Raw genomic sequence first — 20,086 nt, 5'->3', positions numbered from 1 at the left:
CCTTCCTGTAGTATTTAAATTAACTGTCCTGGATGAAGTTTCCTTTCAAAGGCAATGTCTATAACCTCCTGCCTAATTGAATCTAACACATTCCATTCTGAAAGATAATTTTTAAAAATTGTGAATTTATATTCCACTGATTAAACCATTGGGAAATGACTTGATTTTTAAATGTGCTTTATTCCAGTTAAGAATTAAGTATTTCTCCTAGCAATAGTATTAGAGAACATAAATATACTGGAATAGAAAGAACGAGGATTATGGAATCAAACGAATAGATCTAGGCTCAAATTCTGGCTTTGCCATTTTCCAGTTGCCTGACATTTTGAGAGTATTCTAATCACATCTAGGAATAACTTCATACATTGGATTATAAGAATTGATGAAAAAATATTTAATACATATAATAAAGCACATACCCCAGTATCTGGCACATAGTAATTAAAAGTAAGTATTGGTCATTGCTCTTTTCTCCCCACCCAAAAGGAACTGGTTCTCAGAAGAAACATCTCTTAGTACAGTGGGAAAATGAGATGCTCACTCAAAATATATTTGGTACAAGAGTTATTCACTTCTAATGCTATTTTATACCATACAGACATCAAACAAACTCAAAGCTCAGAAGCAACACAATGTTTTGTGTCAGTAACAACCAATAATTTCTTTAAACTGAATATAAACTATGCTGTGAAGTACAAACATACAGTGGCAATCAAAGATTTGCAGAGCATATGATCTTGAATATGTTCAAGACACTCAAGTTGCCATGACATTTGGACAACTAGCAGTGAGAACAGTTCAGCAGCATGGTTCATCCTTCTCAGATCGCCTGCTAGAAATATATTACCTATTCCTTGTCTTTAAAAAGACCAATATAAATACATTATTCTTTTCTATGAAATCTGTGATTTTCTTCTTATACTACATTATATATCACAGTTTATTATATTCTATGAAACATATATCATGCTTTGAAAAATCATCCAGTATGGTTACATTTTGATTAAAATGTGTTTTATACCTTCAAACACTGAAAGAACAATTCTTTATGGTTAATAAATATCTCCAAGCCCAGTTCCATTTCTGCTGAATTAATTCTATTTTCTCATTTCAGAAAATTAAATTATTCAAAAGATGAAACTATTTTCACTGTCTTGAATATCTTTACCCATTTGTATTTAGAGAGAATGATCTAAAATTCAAATATTGCTCATTCTCCTTTATGGTACTATACCTTTTTCTTTTTCTTCATTATTTTGGACGCTTCATTCAGTGGTATGGGAAAATCAAACTTTTTAGCTGCATCCTTCTGGATTAAACCTAATTTTTAGAAGAAAGTAAAAAAGTCAACATATATAAGAACTTGCTATCTGAAAATGAGACCATATAAATGTTTTTTGAGGTCTCTTTGGGGATTTTTACACTTGTTGTTATATTTCTGATCACCAGGTAATACTGGTTTACCAATTCACTCGTAACATGTGGAAAACAACCGCAAAAAAACTAGACATAATCTGTTAAGTACCTAGAAAATCATCCAGCTAGTTCAGTCTTCCGTTTCTGATTTGTCAGGCTAGTCCCAAAAAGACTAACAACAGAATGAACAAATACCAGATAACACATCTTGCTCCAGTCTATCTCCACAGGCTTCATTCTTCTCAATGCAACTCCAGACAGACATTTACACTTCCAACTACACAAATCTCATGGTTCCTCAAATGTGTCTAATTCCTAGCCCTTTCAGCACAGGCACACATGTGCACACGCACACACACATACACACAAACACACACACACTGACACACCTCCCAGGCAAATTTCTTCCACTCATTTTGCATATTGTGCTGAGACTAGCTCCAGTATATTTCATGAATTTCATTCCTGATCTATGTTTCAGATCTTTCTCCCAGTCCTCTTTCCGCCCACTCTGACCCAGTCGTTCTTCCTAATCGCTGCATCACTGATTCATACTCAGTGCTTTGCTCACATGTTTCCTCCACCTAATTTTCCTGTGTCAGCCCCATGTATAAATCTCATGGAGCTTCCACCACGATAAAGCCTTCCCTGTTCTCTCATTCCCCAAATTACTCACCACTTCCAAAGCATTCATTTGTACTTCCACAATAGCATTCACCATCTTCCATTATATATAAATTATAAATGTTTCTTTCAAGTTATGTAAGGACAGGGAGCTGGCCTGATTTATTAGTCTTATTTGAAATGTTAGAAAAGTTGCTGATTTGCCTACTCCTGAATTTCTAAACTTCAGTACATTTTCCAAACAGCTTACAAGTTTATCTTCCAGAAGTGCACCTGTCTCCAAAAACTTTTTCCACTATTTGAAACTCTTCAGTAACTATAAAAAATGAGTCTCCGAGGTATTCCATAATCTGGTCCAAAACTTATTTTTCATTCAATAAATAGTACATGTCCACTATTTGCTAGACATGCTAATCACCATCTTCCCTTCAAGCCATCTCTGCTCAATATGCCAACATTTACTGGTTACTCATTCTGTGTCAAACATCATGCTAGGCACTCCACACATAATACTTCATTTAATCTTCGCAGCAACCCTTTAAGGTTGGAACCATCACCCCCATGTCACAAATAAGAACACTGAGAATAATAGTGATTAAGTAACTTGGGCAATATTATCCTGCTGATAAATGACAAAACTAAGGATTATGCCTTTCTGACTTCAAAGCCAATGCTCTTGATAACCCCACTGTCCCACTAGTGATTTCTCTATACATGTCCTCCAATTTCCTGCATCTATGCCTCTTCTTTCCTTGAACTTGACTATCAAAGCCATTCTCAGCTCACTCTTACAACACTCATGTCTACTAGTTTATATTCCCATTATTTATAAATAAGTCCCTTGAGAGCAAAATAGTTCTCTGATTCATCTGTGTCATGAGCACCTGATCTAGTGAACACAACATGATAGGTATTAAATATTACTGAATGAATAACTCATCTTTTTACCCATGGAGGGTGACCCATTTAATGAATGTCTACTTAACATTTAGGGCTGGGTATGGTGGTTCATGCCTGTAATCCCAGCACTTTGGGAAGCCAAGGTGGGTGGATCACCCAAAGTCAGGAGTTCAAGACCAGGCTGCCCAACATGGTGAAATCCTGTCTCTACAGAAAATACAAAATTAGCTGAGCATGGTGGCACATGCCTGTGGTCCCAGCTACTTCGGAGGCTGAGGCAGGAGAATCACTTGAACCTGGGAGGCAGAGGTTGCAGTCAGCCAAGATCACACCACTGCACTCCAGCCTGTGAGACAGTGCAAGATGCTGTCACAAAACAAAAACCAAAACAAAAATAGACATTAAGTACATCCAACACTGAGTAAACCCTAAGCACATAAGCACTTCTGGCTTGGTTTAAATATAAGTCTACCCCAGGACCCCCTTCCTTTGACTATATTCTTGGCTTCACAAGCACAGCAGGGTGGTCACTGACATTAGTGGCCATTATCCATCCAGTTGCCCAGCACAGAGACTTCAGACTTGGCCACAATTCTCTCTTTCAGTAAGCTATGCGATCTTGTCCATTCTGCCTTCACTGCCGGCGCCTTAGTTCAGGCCTTCAGTCTTTCCACTGGAATACTGTAACTGCCTCATTAACTGTTTTCTGGCCTCCAATCTCTCCCACTCCCAATTCCTTTGTGGCAGGGGTAACATGATCAGATCCAGAGGAAGGAGAACTAGGAGGTGGGAGTGGCTGGACCCAGAAGAAGCTCCAAAGCACTTCCCAAAACCAAACGTGCACCAAAAAAGACCACAGTCAGTGTTTGGTGGTCTGCTGCCAGTCTGATCCACTATAGCTTTCTGATTCCCAGAGAAACCCCTACATCTGAGAAGTATGCTCAGCAAATCAATGAGATGAACTGAAAACTGCAACGCCTGCAGCTGGCATTGGTCAACGGAAAGGGCCCAATTCTCCACAACGACATGTTGCACAACCAACGCTTCAAAACAACTGGATGAAGTTTTGCTTCATCCACCATATTCACCTGACCTCTCACCAACCAACTACCATTTCTTCAAGCATCTCAACAACTTTTTGCAGGGAGAATACTTCCACAACAAGCAGGATGCAGAAAATGCTTTCCAGGTATTCGTCAAATCCCAAAGCAGGAATTTTAATGCTACAGGAATAAAGAAACTTATTTCTTGTTGGCAAAAATGTGTTGATTTTAATGGTTCCTATTTTGATCAATAAAGATGTGCCTGAGTCTAGTTATAATGACTTAAAACTCAAGGTTCAAAACCTCAATTACTTTTGCACCAACCTAATAAATTATCAGAGTATATTTAGTTCTGAAAGAATAGCAAACAAAATATATATTTTTCAACTTGAGATTTTTTTCCTGTCTAACCTGCCTCTAAGTCAATCTCCCCTGTACAGCACTGACTAATTACTGACCCCATCACTTTTTTAATTCAAAATCTTTTAATGCAGAGCTTCTGGGTAGCTGAAGACAATAGCAAGCAGGTAGTAATAATTTTCCCCAAAAAAGACCCACACCCTCAGCATTACTTTAAGGCAAAGGATTCTGAAGCTGCAAAATAACTATAAGTAAAATGAGAAGAAAAAAAAACATTAAATTGCAGCTCTATGATGCCATATGCCCCAGACCTACAGGGGCTCTTGCCAGCAGGGAAGAGAAAATAAAAACACTAGAAAAAATGCCTCAAGAGTTGGAGTGACCAACATTAAGATTAAATTCATTCTAAATCAGGAAATACTAAAAAAATAACTAGGCAGATCAGAGTACAGACTACAGGGAAGAAATTTAAAGAGACAGACAACACAAAATGCCAAGCATGCAATATAATAGAGACTCAGTTTAAAGTGGCAAGCATGATTTAAAGATCGAGACCATCCTGGTCAACATGGTGAAACCCTGTCTCTACTAAAAATACAAAAAATTAGCTGGGCATGGTGGCATGTGCCTGTAATCCCAGCTACTCAGGAGGCTGAGGCAGGAGAATTGCCTGAACCCAGGAGGCGGAGGTTGCGGTGAGCCGAGATCGCGCCATTGCACAATCGCACCATTGCCTGGGTAACAAGAGTGAAACTCGGTCTCAAAAAATAAAATAAAATAATAATAATAATAATAATAATAAAGGAGCAGTCTGCCAATGGCATGGTTTCTGAGGTGAAAAGAACAAAAAGGATGATACATTAGGTCACAAGAAAACACTAGCAACATCCATAAAATGAAGACATCACAAACAATGCTCTCTACTCACAATGCAATAAACCTGAGTTTACTAGCAAAAAAATAAAAATAAAAAACAGAGAAGCTCTGAAAACTTAAAAATTTAAACTCTATTAAGCAACTCTATGGAAAAGAGTTAAAAATTACATTTCTTTTAAAAGTAATGACAATGAAAACACTACATATTGGAATCTATGGGATGTAATTAAGTAGTGGTTAGAAGAAAATGCATTGCACTAAACACTTAATAACAAGAATAAAAATAAATAAATTAAATTTCCTGCTCACTAAAAAAGTATAAAAAGAACAAAGTTAAATCAAAAAAAAGCATAAGAAATAATAATATTAAAAGCAGAAATTAAGGAGGAAGAGACTAGAGAAACAAAATATCTAATTCATAAATCAAAACCTTGATTTTTCTTTTTTAAAGACAGGGTCTCATTCTGTCTCTCCAGGCTGAAGGGCCAACAGCCTTGAACTGCTCACCTTAAGCAATCCTCCCACCTCAGCCTCCCAAAGTGGTAAACTTATAGGTGTGAGTCTCTGTATCTGGCAAAAATCTTAGTTTTTTTTTTTTAATTAATGAAATAGAAAAAAATGTTGGCTAACTTGATCAAGAAAGAGAATGCACATATATACAGCAAAAGAAATGACAAGAGGGAAATAACCATTAAAACGCAAAAAAATGTTTAAACATCATAAGACACTACTTCGCAGATATCTATGTAAACAAATTTGAAAACCCAGATGAAATGGGTAATTGCTTCAGGAAATATAGATTACCAAAATTGACCTATTAGAGTTAGGAAGCTTACACAGGTCAATCTCTATAGAAAATATAGAGAAGGTTATTAAGGAATTATTACCCCACCAAAAACACTAAGTCCTAACAGTGTTACAGAAAAATTCTACCTAAGCTTCAAAGACAAGATAATCCCAACATTCTATAAATTATTCCAGAGCATAGAAAAGAAAAAATTCTCAATTCCTTTTATGAAGTAAATGCAACTCTTGATACCTAAACTAGATAAAAAAGTACAAGGAAAAACTAAAGATCATTATCTCTCCTGAATACTGATGCAAAAATTATAAACAAATTATTAACAGAGTCCAGTACTGTATTAGGAAAACAACACACCAAAACCAAGTAGAATTTACTTCAGGAATGCAAGGTTGCTACAAACTTGGAAAACCATTTATATCACATTCCATATTAATAAATAAATCTAAAGAAAAAGAGTATCTCCATAGATCTAAGAAACCCTCTCACAAAAATCAACACTCATTCATGACAAAAAACGAACACTGGAAAAACAAGCATTGAGGGATGCTTTGTGATATTTGAAATACGTAATCCTTATTCATATACCCAGTACCTTATTTAACGGAAAACACTAAAGGCATTTCCCGTATGGTCAGGAACAAGCCTAAGGTGCCTGCTATCTCTAACACTATTTAACATTGCTTTGAGGTATTAGCAAATGCAATTAGATAAAATAAATCTATTGCAGGCCAAGAATGGGTGAAATAGAAACAAAATTGTATCTCTTTACAAATAATATATATTGATACCGGAAAAATAATGTGAATCAAGGATAAAACTAATAATAAAAACATCCAGTGAGTTAACAGATCTAAAATTAGCATGCAAAAACCAATAGGCTAAGTGAAAGAAGCCAGTCACAAAGGCCCACATACTCTATGATTCAACATATATGAAATGCCCAAAATGGTAAAATCGATGGAAATAGAAAACAGATTAGTACTTGGTTAGGGCTGGGCTTATGCATAAAGGAGGGCAAATAGGGAGAATAATGAGTGATGTTTAATGGATATAGGGCTTTCTCTTGGGGTTAAAAATACTCTAAAATAGTGGTGATGGTTGCACAATCGTGAATATGTGAACTATGTATGTAAAATGGGTGAACTATAAGCACTGTGAGCTATAGTTTAATAAAGCTGTTATTTTATAAGTACAGATGATGGAAATGTTCTATATCTCAATTATGATGGCACTTACCAGAGTGTGTACAAGTCTGTCAAACCTCTTCAAAACATATGTAAATTAATCCTCAATAAAATTGATTTAAAAAAAAAAACAGGAGAGAGCCAGGCGTGGTGGCTTACTCCTGTAATCTCAGCACTTTGGGAGGCTGAGGAGAGTGGATCACCTAAGGTCAAGAGTTCCAGACCAGCCTGACCGACATGGTGAAAGACCATCTCTACTAAAAATAGAAAAAAAAATAGCTGGAGGTGGGGGCAGGGTCCTGTAATCTCAGCTACTTGGGAGACTGAGGCAGGAGAATCGCTTGAACCAGAGGGAGTGCGAGCAGAGGTTGCAGTGAGTTGAGATTGCAACACTGCACTCCAGCCTGGGCAAAAGAGCGAGACCCCGCAACAAAAAAAAAAAAAAAAAAAGAGGCCGGGCACGGTGGCTCACAGTCCCAGTACTTTGGGAAGCCAAGGCAGAAGGATCACCTAAGGTTGGGAGTTTGAAACCAGCCTGACCAACATGGAGAAACCCCGTCTCTACTAAAAATACAAAATTAGCCGGGCTTGGTAGCACATGCTTGTAATCCCAACTACTCGGGAGGCTGAGGCAGGAGAATCACTTGAACCCAGGAGGCAGAGGTTGCAGTGAGCCGAGATCATGCCATTGCACTCCAGCCTGGGCAACAAGAGTGAAACTCCATCTCAAAAAAAAAGAAAAGAAAAACGAAGAGAGGCTGGCACAGTGGCTCATACATGGAATTCCAGGACTCTGGGAGGCCGAGACAGAAGGATTGCTTGAGTCCAGGAGTTTGAGACCAGCCTGGGTAACATAGGAAGACCTCATGTCTACAAAAGATAAAAAAGTAGCTGGGCATGGGGGTGCCCACCTGTGGTCCCAGCTACTGGGGAGGCTGAGGTCGAGGCTGCAGTGAGCCTGTGATTGGACCACCACACACCAGCTTGGGTGACACAGCAAGAACCCGCCTCAAAAAATAAAAATAAATAAATTGGCTTTCTGTACACAATAAGCATTTAGAGGGCATTACATACAAAGAAATCCCATTACAACAGGAAAGATTAAATATTTAGACATAAACTGATCAAGACATATGCAAAACCTAAGGGAGGATAATTTTTAAATTTAAGACATTTCCTGGTTTAAATGTCAAGCTTATCCCGTTTTTTAGCCAGGATGCCTCAAAAGCATCCAGAAGTCAGTCCTCTAGGTCAGAGGCTTTGCGAAGTCAACCAATGTCACTCAGCTGGAACGGCAACACTGCAGACCAAGAGCCTCCTAAAGGGTGCCGTAAAGGCTCCGTTCAGCAACCCCTCCTCTTATGTCCGGTGCCCGTCCCGGCCACGGCAGACCCCTGGGAATTACAGGGCTTCTCCTTCGCCCGGTGCGTGCTGGCAACATCGCCTGACAGGAAAGCCGCCCCCACCCTCCCGCGCGCCACAAGATGGCGCCCAGTAGTGGCGCCCGCCCGCCCAGCCAAGACACCTGCACTCGCCACAGGCCTGGTGCTGCTCCGCCCGCTGGATGTCCGCAGCTGGGAGGAGGAGGAAGAGGCAGAGGCCGCAACCGCCACACCAGGGGCCGCGGGGACCCTGGGCCTGGAACCTGGGGTCGGCTTGCCGCCACCTGGGACGCCAGGCACCGCCGTTGCTTCTATTGGCTTCTCCTGGCAACAACCGGTCCTGGACTCCCGACCCCAAAGGCCTTTGGTTTGGCGGCCACCCAGCTTCAGGACACCACCGCACTGGTGTGAGCCGAAGCGCGTCACGTAGACGAAGCGCGCCCAGTCCTGCTCCCGACCCTGGCTTGCCGCTGCCGCCATCGCAGTCTCAGTGAAGGGCTGCCTGCCGGGCCTTCAGCAAACACGATGCTCCAAGCACTGAACCGCCCACTGTGTAGGTGAGACGTGGGGATGGGGGGAGGCGGTTAGGGCCAGACCACCCCGCAGGGATGGGGGGCATGGGTTTAGGGCCGGACCATCCCGAAGGGATGGGGAGGTAGAGTTAGGGCTGGACCACCCCGCAGGGATGGGCAGGTAGGGTTAGGGCTGAACCACCCCGCAGAGATAGGGCAAGAGGGTTAGGGCCGGACCACCACGCAGGGTGGGACAGGGAGGTTAGGGCTGGGCCATTGTATGAGGGCTGGAGGAAGAAAGCTGGGCGTGAGGGCAAGGGAGCTGGTCACTCTGTGGGCTGCAGAAGTGAGGGAAGGACACACTACTGGGAGATGAGAGACCCAGAGGAGATGGAGGGAAGTAAGAGGAAGGCAGGTGGTGGGTTGGGGACGATGACGTGGTGCAAACCCTTCAGAGGAAACGAGCTACTCCAAGAAGAGGGTGGGAGAAAGGGACGAGGTCACTACCAGGGAGACGCCCCCATGCTTGGGTGTAGGAGGATTGGATGCAGGAGGATTTCAGAGTGAGGAACCCACACAGGACTTGAGCAGCCTGGAGCATCAGCCACGTGGCATTAGGAGCCTGGGGAAGAACACAGAGCCCTTGGCTGCTGGAAGGTTCCAGTATGGCCTTGGCCTGGCAGATGGTGGGGATGGAGCCATTATCCACAAAGAGACACAGGGGTCTGAGGCCCAACCTGGTTTGGCACTGGCGAGCTGGGTTATTTGGGCAAGCCCTTTTCTTTTTTTTTTTTTTTTTTTTGAGATGGAGTCTTGCTCTGTCTCCCAGGCTGGAGTGCAATGGTGCAATCTCGGCTCAGTGCAACCCCCACAACCCGGGTTCAAGCTATTATCCTGCCTCAGCCTCCCAAGTAGCTGGGATTACAAGGATGCACCACTATGCCCCGCCTTTTTTTTTTTTTTTTTTTTAGTAGAGAAAGGGTTACACCATGTTGGCCAGGCTTGTCTCAAACTCCTAACCTCAGGTGATCTGCCCCCCTTGGCCTCCCAAAGTGCTGGGATTACAGGCATGAGCCACTGTGCCCAGCCACTTTCCTTCTCTGAGCCTCCAGTGTCTTCAAGTGTAAACTTAGGAGAACTGTATTGTGACGATAAATCAAAGTAAGGCATATATTCAGCATCTGGCACACGATGAGAGTTGTCCATTCAGGACATAACCTATGAGATACACATTGTAATTTATTTACATCATTTAAACTTTACAAATAGCTTTCCCTCTAACCCTTTTTTTTTTCCTTTGTCAGAGTCTTGCTCTGTCACCAGGGCTGGAGTGTAGTGATGCAATCTCGGCTCACTGCAACCTCTGCCTCCCAGATTTAAGCAATTCACCTGTCTCAGCCTCCCAAGTAGCTGAGACTACAAGCGCACACCATCACGCCCAGCTAATTTTTGTATTTTTAGTTGAGATGAGATTGTGCCATGCTTGTCAGGCTGGTCTTAAACTCCTGGGCTCAACGAATCTGCCAGCCATGGCCTCCCAAAGTGCTGAGATTAGAGGCGTGAGCCACCACACCCAACCTTACCATCTCTTTAAATTCACATAGCATTTTATGGCAGAAGAACTGGGGCTCCAAAATGTTAAATTACTTTCCCAAAGTAATAGGCAATGAGAGACATACTTTCTTAAACCTTTGTTATTGAATTATATGCAGAAAGCTGCACAAATCATCAGTGTAAAGACAGTCAAATTTTTACACAGCAAGATCCACCAAGGTTAAGAAATGTTGCACTACAAAAGCACCTCATGTCCTCACCCAGTCACCATCCTTTTCTTTTCTTTTCTTTTTATTTCAGACATCATCAATGGCTGGGTGCCTGTAATACCAGCACTTTGGGAGGCCAAGGAGGGAGGATCACTTTAGCTATGAAGGTCAAGTCTGCAGTGAGCCCTGATCACAGCACTGCACTCTCCCTGGACAACAGAGCAACACCCTTAAAAAAAAAAAAAAAAAAAAGTCATCAGTTAGGTTTGTCCATTTAATTTACTTGTTTCCCTCAAGTTGCATCAGTGAGGTACATGTTATTGTGAAGCCAAGAGCTAACCTGAGTAAGCCCACCAGACTTAACCCGTCCGGCTTGCTTTTCATTGCTTACTTCTGGTTGTTCTTAAAACTAATGCTATCTATGACCTGAGTACATGGGTGAGAAGGAAAAAAAAATCCCACTAGCAAGTCATGTAGCCAAACAATACATAACTAAACTCCCACAGGCTTCCTTATAGATAACGTCTCTGGATGTTGCTCACTATAGTAACAGGTGCTTACAGATGGTTTTTCAGAAACTAGAGGACAGTTCTTAGTCAGTTCCAGTTGGTTGAGACCACCAACCCTTCAACTGGGCCTGCATGGATGCCTCCAGAATGACCTTTTGAAGTCAGAGAGCCAAAAACCTCACCAAAGATCATGCCAATGCCGCCTTTTTCTGCACACGTATGAAGAGTAATGTAGCTTCATTACACTTGTGTAGAAACCTGAATTACCTCACCTTTCCTCCCTACCAATTATCTTTCCCACATTTTAAACCACCCTGCTTTCTGTTCCTAAAATACTCTCAAGCCCTGTTTTTGGAGAGGTGAATTTCAAGTTTGTTCTCCCATCTTCTCACACAGCAGCCTTGTGAATAAAATCTTTTCTCTCTTGCAAAACCCATCACCTCAGTGATTGGCTTGCTGCCTGAGGGCAGAATGAACTTGGTTAGTTTACAACTTTAGAAGTTTGCATATCATTTGAATATGTCACCTTTTTTTTTATCTTTGCCACTTATTGATGGGGACATTTGGTTGTTTCCAATTTGGTTCATTATTAGTGTTGCTAAGCAGATTCTCATACAAACTCTGTGGAAATAGGTTATGGGTTATATATGTTAGTGTGGAGGTGCTTAGGGTGTTCATATGTTCAGCTTTAGTTGCTGCTGACAAACAAGTATCCAAAATGGTTGTACCAATTTACACTCCTCCAGCCAAGTATGAGGGTTCCCCTTGCTCCACTTGTTCACCTCTACTTGGCATTGTCTTCATTTTAGCTATTCTCATGGATATGTGTGTTAGAGTTTTCCAGAGAAGCAGAAACAAAAGACTGTGTGTGAGAGACAGAGAGAAACTACATGGTACACCAGCAAGCTAAGAGATTTAGGGAAGAGTTATTGATGCTGCAGTTCCAGTCTAAAGATCCTCTGCTGGCTGAATTCCCCGCTCTTCAAGTGAGCCCCATCTTTTTCTTCCAAGCTGATATGGTTTAGCTGTGTTCCCACCCAATCTCAACTTGAATTGTAGTTCCCATAATCCCCATGTGTTGTGGGAGGGATCCAGTGGGAAGTGATTGAATTATGGGGGCTGTTATCCCTGTGCTGCTGTTCTCATGATAGTGAGTGAGTTATCACAAGATCTGATGATTCTGTCAGGAGCTTTTTCCCCTTTTGCTCAGCCCTTCTCCTTGCTGCTGCCATGTGAAGAGGGACATGTTTGCTTCTGCTTCCACCATGATTGTAAGTTTCCCGAGGCTTCTCCAGTCATGCCAAACTGGCAGTCAATTAAGCCTCTTTTCTTTATAAATTACCCAGTCCTGGGTATGTCTTTATGAGCAATGTGAGAATGGACTAATACACAGGCCTTCAAATGATTGGATGAGGCTCACACATATTATGGACTTCTTTACTCCAAGTCTACCAGCTTAAATGTTAATCTCACTAAGAAAAAAGAAATACCTCACAGAAACACCCATCACTATCTCATTAGGGTTGGTAACTGGCACTTTGCTTTGTCTGTTTTAGGAGGTCATGGTTCCCTGTTTGCCGTTGTTTCTTTTGGATGTGCATCCATGTCTTTGCATGAAAGATTATATTTTCCAGTTTTCACATCCAGCTTGTTTTTGTCTTTCTAGGGTATGTTTACTTAGACATTCTTTGCAGTCCACCTGTCGAATCCCTTTTCCACTAGTACACTGCCTCCTTTTCCACACTAGATGGCCCCTTTAGCCCAGGTTCACCTCACTTTTCCAAACAGTAGTGCTGCCAAAACTGGATGGAGGGTGGTGGGGTCCCAAATGAAACACCCCAGCCATGTGGGAAGGCTGGTAGCCCAGGGACCCGTGGAGCATGCCTCCCACAGCAAGATGCTGCTGAAAAGCCACTGAGCTGCCACCCTCCCTTCTTGGTCTCAAGCTGCCCTCAGGGGTTTTTCTCCTTTCAAGCACTCATGAAACTTCTGTGGGTTGATGCAGGAACCCAGGATAATGTGAAAGCTGGCATCCACCTCACTGTCAACAGTGGAGCAAAAGTTCATGATGTGAGTCTCCACATGCTGTTCTGTTCATCTGAGTGGGAGCTACAAGTTAGTCCGGCCTTCTATATGCCATTTTCCCCCTAGTAGGTCTTTTTCTACGTGTCCCATTAATAATATTGACAATAACTCTGATCAGCATATTCTACAAAATTTTCTGAAGAAATTCCGAATGAGAAAATAGCAAAATGATTCTAAGGGCAATTTTCTGTGTAGTGACTGGTAGCTTGGGGCATGGCCATCAAGGATAAAGAAGTCCATTTCTCTTACCTTCCAGTTGGAGGTTTTATTACTTCTCTGTGGCCTTCAGGATGATTTCTGCTTCCTATTTGAGTTCTAGGATGTTGCTGGTGATAATCTTTACACTGATACCAGTTTTAGTTTTCTGTGGGAGAGAGGAAAGCCAGATTGCTTCTATTCTGCCATCTGGTGACTTGACTCTCAACTTTTCTTCCTCCTTATGCTTTATGTAACCACATATAGAGTTTTTGGTAATTTTGTAGTATATTCAAAGCATCATGACACATCAATATTACTGTTATTTTATACAGTCAGACTTCATTTAGGTTTGCTGATATATTTACTCTTCCCATTGCGTTTCATTTGTTCTTTGTTTATTTCATTCATTTTAAACTGTATTTTTATGGATATTTTTGCTGGGTATTGAATTCATGTTGCCAACTATTTTCTTTCAGCCCTTTGAAGATATTCTGTTCCCTTCTTGTTTCTGGTATTGCTTTTGAGAAGTCAGCTATTAGTCATATTACTGCCCTTTTCAAAGTAATGTGTCTTTTTTCCCTCTGCATGTTTTTTGGATTTTCTTTTTGTCATTGCCTTCTAGCAGTTTCACCATGAAGTAACTGTGTGTGGGGTTTTTGTCTCTACTCTGTTTGGGCTTACTGCTGCTTCTTGAATGTGCAACTTGGTAGCATTTGTCAGCTTTGGTAAATTCTAGGCCATTATTTATTTGACTATTGCCTCTGTTCCATTCTTTCTCTTCTTTTCTGAGACCCCACTACACATACATTAAATCTTTTTACTCTGCTACATAGATCTCTTGTGCTCTTCTATAGTTTTCACACTTCTTTCTCTTAATGCTTCTGTCTGCTTATTTTCTACTGATTTATGTACCAGTTCACTAATCCTCTCTTCAGCACAATCTAATCTGCTATTAAACCCTCTATTAAGTTATTCTGTTTTGTTTTGTTTTGTTTTTGAGACAGGGTCTTACTGTTGCCTAGGCTTGCATAATCATGGCCCACTGCAACCTTGAATTCCTGGGCTCAAGTGATCCTCCCATCCCTGCCTCCTGTGTAGTGGTACCACAGGATGTGCCACCATGCCTAGCTCAATTTTTTATTTTTTGTAGAAATAGAGTTTCACTTTGTTTCCAGGTTCAAACTCCTAGACTTAAGTGGAGTTTGAACTCCTGCCTTTGCCTCCCAAAGTGCTGGGATTACAGCCTAAATTCTTAATTTTGGTTAAATTTCCTGTTGCTGGAATTTCCATTTCCATTTTGCTATGTTTTCTTATTCAAAATTTCTTCAGAATATTTTCTAAAATATGCTGATCAGAGTTATTGTCAATGCTATTATGGGACACATAGAAAAAGACCTACTAGGGGAAAAAAATGGCAAGTAAGAGGCAGGACTAACTTGCAGCTCTCACTCAAATGAACAGAATAGCATGTGGTGACTCACACCATGAACTTTTGCTCCAAGAAATACTGCAGGAACATACCAGGAAAACTGACAGAATTCACAAACCCTTTAAAAGAAGCGGCTTTCTGCTGCAAACTCTGTGAGACAGCCAAAAAACTATGAGTGCCCAAAGTGTGAGGGGGGAAAGTCCACCTCCACATACAAATCCTCACTGGGAAACCTGAAAATCCAGATCACAGGAGAAGGATATAACCTTACCTAGAGCTGGAATGAATTTAGGGAACTGAGCAAAATATAAAAGTAGAAGAAGCAGCAGAAAGAGCCCTCAAGGTACTCCTGGTTCCCTGGGAAGCCATTTCCGACTTTCTCTCACAAGGGTCCTTGGGGAGGGCTGCCAGTGGAATTGGGGAAGGATCACAGGGAGAAGGAAACTTCCAGCTGAACTTCGTAATAATTTTGACCAAGCATGAATTTTTAAGGGCAAAATCCAAGGGGAAGGAAGAAGGCAAATAGGAACTGCAGATATGAGCAGAGAAGCTGCAGCAAGCAGAGAGGGGCAAAGCCTCAAAGCCTTGCTTGCTTTCTCAGTGGGGAGGCTTGTAGTTTGGAGCAAGATCTCAGCCCTGCTCACTGGCCACTGGGATATAAACTTTGCTGTTGGTGGGGCATGGAGGGAGTGAGATTGGCTTTGATGGCTGCATGGAAGCTGAGTGAGGCCTCAGCTTTCCCCAACTTCCCTGGTGACCTGTATGATGTAGCAGAGGCAGCCATAATCCCCTGGGAACATAACTCCATTGACCTGAGAACTACACCCCATCCCCACAGCAGCCACAGCAAGCCCCCCCGCCCAAGGAGAGCCTGAAGCTCAGACTACCTAACCCTGCCCCACCTTATCTTCTTTCTCTATTCACCCTGGTAGCCAAAGACTTTAACCCGTGGAATCTCTTTTACCCCACCCATCACCTGAGAAACCCAAATCCTTATCAGGGTGACTTTAGGGCAAGCTTGTATCCCCCAACATACTACTACAGCTGATGCTCTCTTGAAAGTGCCACCTCCTGGCCAGTGGCCAACCAACTCATGTCATTATGGCAACTCACAAAATAAAAACCCTTTTCCAGAAAGGAGAAAACAACAGCTAATTCCACTGCCTGCAACATCCTGGATAACCAGAGGTCCTGAGTCTGTCCATGTGACAACTTTACTGCTATCAAGACCAGCATTCAAAAAAACCAGCACACTAAACAAAACTATAGGCAAGGACCCTCACCAGAGCAAGTGCTGGCATCCACAGCTGAGAGACCTGAAGATGGATCACATCACATGACTCTTTGCAGACACTGAGCCTGGTAGCTCAGCTGGGTGGCTAGACCCAGAAAAGCAGTAACAATTACTGCAGTGTGGCTCTCAGGAAGCCCCATTCCTAGGGGAAAGAAGAAAACATCACATTACGGGAGTACTCCATGGGACAAAAGAATCTGAACAGCAGCCCTTGAGCCCCAGATCTTCCCTCTGACATAGTCTACCCAAGTAAGAAGGAACCAGAAAAAAATTCTGCATATGACAAAATAAGATTTTCTTAAATGCCCCCAAAATATCACACTAGCTCACCAGCAATGGATCCAAACCAAGAAGAAATCTCTGAATTGCTAGAAAAATAATTCCGAAGATTGATTAGTAAGCTACTCAAGGAGGTACCAAAGAAAGGTGAAAAACAACTTAAAGAATTTTTCTAAATAATACAGGATATGAACAAAAAAAACTCCAGAGAAATAGATGGCATAAATAAAAAACAATCACAAATTTTAGAAATGAAAGACACAGTGAAAGAAATGCAAAATCCACTGGAAAATCTCAACAATAGAATCAGACAAGTAGGAGAAAGAACTTTAGAACTCAAAGACAAGGCTTTTGAATTAATCCAATCTGACAAAGACAAAGAAAAAAGAATTTTTACAAAATGAACAAAGGCTCCAGGAAGTTTGAGATTATGTTAAATGACCAAATCTAAGAATAATTGCTGTTCCCGAGGAAGAAGAGAAATCTGAAAGTTTGGAAAACATATTTGAGGGAGTAATCAAGGAAAACTTCCCTGGCCTTGCTAGGGATCTAGACATCCAAATACAAGAAGCTCAAAGAACACTTTGGAAATTCATCACAAAAAGATCACCTAGGCAGATAATCATCAGGTTATCTAAAGTCAAGATGAAGGAAATGATATTAAGTGCTGTGAGGCAAAAGCATCAGATAACCTAGAGAGGGAAACCTAGCAGATTAACAGCAGATTTCTTAGTAGAAACCCTACAAGCTAGAAGAGATTGGGGTCCCTCCTACTTTAGCCTCCTTAAATGAACAATTATCCACCAAGAATTTTATATCTGGCAAAACTTAGCTTCATAAATGAAGGAAAAGTCTTTTTCAGACAAACAAATGCAGAGAGAATTTGCCATTACCAAATCAGCAGTACAAGAAACACAAAAAGGATTTTTAAATCTTGAAACAAAACTTCAAAATACACCAAAATAGAACCTCCTTAAAGCATAAATCTCACAGGGCCTATAAGCAATAACACAAAGAAAAACCAAGGTATTCAGGCAGTAACTAGCATAATGAATAAAACAGTATCTCACATCTCAGTATTAATATTGAATATAAATGGCCTAAACGCTCCATTTAAAGGAGACAGAATGACAGAATGGATAAGAATTCACCAGCCAAGTATCTTCTGTCTTCAAGAGACTCACCTAATACATAAGGACTCACATAAACTTAAGATAAAGGAGTGTAGAAAGATATTCGATACAAATAGCAAAAGTGAGCAAGAGTAGCTATTCTTAGATAAAACAGACTTTTAAACAGTTAAAAAAAAAAAGACAAAGAGGGACATTATATAATAATAAAAGGACTGAGTCCAAAAGGAAAATATCACAATTCTAGATATATATGGTGGAGCTCCCTAATTTATAAACAATTACTACTACACCTAAGAAATGAGACGGATGGCAACACAACAGTAGTGGGAGACCTGAATACTCCACTGACATAACTAGACAAGTCATCAAGACAAAAAGTCAACAAAGAAACAACAGACTTAAACTATACCCTACAATAAATGGACTTAACAGATATTTACAGACCATTCTTCCCAACAGCTGCAGAATATGTATCATGGAACAATCTCCAAAATAGACTATATGATTGGCCACAAAAGTATCAATAAATTTAAGAAAATTGAAATTATATCAAGTACTCTCTCAGACCACAGTGAAATAAAATTAGAAACTCCAAAAAAGGAGCCCTCAAAACCATGCAAATACATGGAAATTAAACAATCTGCTCCTGAATGATCATTAGGTCAACAATGAAATCAAGATAGAAATTAAACATTTTTTTGAACTGAATGATAATAGTGACACAATCTATCAAATCATCTAGGATTACAGCAAAAGTGGTGCTAAAAGGAAATTACATAGCATTTAATGCCTACATCAAAAGGCCTACATCAAAAAGTCTGAAAGAGCACAAATAGAGAACCTAAGGTCACCTCAAATAACTATAGAAACAAGAACAAACTAAACCCAAACCCTGCAGAAGAAAACAAATAACAAAAATCAGAGCACAACTAAATGAAATTGAAACAAAAAAATACAAAAGATAAATGAAACAAAAAGCTGGTTCTTTGAAAAGATCAACAAAATTGATAGACAATTAGTGACATTAATCAAGAAGAGAGAAGATCCAAATAAGCTCAATTAGAAAATAAATGGGAGACATTGCAACCTATACCACAGAAATACAAAAGATCATTGAAGACTACTATGAATATCTTTACGTGCACAAACTCAAAAACCTAGAGGAGATGGATAAATTCCTGGAATATACAATCCTACTAGATTAAACCAGGAGGAAATAAAAACTCTGAACAGGCTGAGCACAGTGGCTCATGCCTATAATTCCAGCACTTTCAGAGGCCAAGGCGGACTGATCACTTGAGGTCAGGAGTTCAAAACCAGCCTGGCCAGCATGTCAAAACCCTCTACTAAAAATACAAAAATTAGCTGAGTGTGGTGGCAGGCACATGTAATCCTAGCTACTTGGGAGGCTGAGGCAGGAGAATCACTGCACTCTAGCCTGGAGGACACAGTGAGACTGTCTCAAAAAAAAAAAAAAAAAAAAAACTGAACAGACCAGTAACAAGCAGAAAAATTGAAATGGTAATTTTTAAATTGCCAACAAAGAAAAAAAGTCCACAGCTGAATTTTATCAGACATTCAAAGAAGAATCAGTACCAATATTATTGACACTATTCCAAAAGATAGAATAAGAGGGAATGCTTTCTAAATCATTCTATGAGGCCAATATCACCCTAATACCAAAATCAGGAAAGGACATAACAAAAACTATAGACCAATATACCTAATAAACATAGATGTAAAAATCCTCAGCAAAATATTACCTAACTGAATCCAACAACATGTCAAAAAGATAACCCACCATGATTGAGTGGAATTTATACAAGGGATGCAGGGATGGTTTAACATACAAGTCAATAAATGTGATGCACCACAAAAACAGAATTAAAAACAAAAATCATATGATCATCTCAATAGAAATAGAAAAAGTATTTGACAAAATCCAGCATCACTTTATGATTAAAACCCTCAGCAAAATTGACATAGAAAGGACACACCTTAAGATAATAAAAACCATCTATGACAAGCCCACAACCAACAATATACTGAATGGAGGAAAGTTGAAAGCATTTCCCCTAAGACCTGGAACAAGACAAGATGCCCACCTTCACCACTTCTATTCAACATAGTACTGGAAGTCCTAGCCACAGCAATCAGACAAAAGAAAGAAATAAAGGGAATTCAAATTGGGAAAGAAGAAATTGTTTGCCAATGATATGGTCACATATATAGAAAACCTAAAGACTCATCCAACAAGCACCTAGATCTGATAAATGAATTCAGTAAAGTTTTAG

General features: G+C 40.6%; 1 protein-coding gene and 1 long non-coding RNA gene across 3 annotated transcripts in view; one reads left to right on the top strand and one right to left on the bottom strand.

The window, feature by feature from the left end:
• Window positions 1-9,291, bottom strand: part of C2H5orf47 (chromosome 2 C5orf47 homolog) — a 25,473-nt gene extending 16,182 nt beyond the window's left edge. Inside the window, 3 exon segments of the mRNA XM_035290536.3 lie at window positions 1,235-1,320; window positions 8,734-9,097; window positions 9,099-9,291. Of these exon segments, the coding sequence (XP_035146427.2) occupies window positions 1,235-1,320; window positions 8,734-9,097; window positions 9,099-9,209 (561 nt within the window). The 5' untranslated portion in view covers window positions 9,210-9,291.
• The window catches only part of LOC144581369 (uncharacterized), a 21,352-nt gene continuing 9,946 nt past the window's right edge, over window positions 8,681-20,086 (top strand). The window contains exons 1-2 of one of the 2 annotated variants that reach the window (XR_013531991.1): window positions 8,681-9,147; window positions 10,957-19,477. This is a non-coding gene — a long non-coding RNA (uncharacterized LOC144581369). Of the gene's footprint in view, window positions 9,148-10,956; window positions 19,478-20,086 lie in introns of those variants that run through there. The other variant, XR_013531990.1, reaches the window with a different exon arrangement.

The sequence above is a fragment of the Callithrix jacchus genome, chromosome 2, assembly GCF_049354715.1.
Source record: "Callithrix jacchus isolate 240 chromosome 2, calJac240_pri, whole genome shotgun sequence".
In the NCBI taxonomy this organism is placed as follows: domain Eukaryota; kingdom Metazoa; phylum Chordata; class Mammalia; order Primates; family Cebidae; genus Callithrix; species Callithrix jacchus.
The sequence above is the reverse complement of the archived record's forward strand: the minus strand, read 5'-3'. Positions and strand labels throughout refer to the sequence as shown.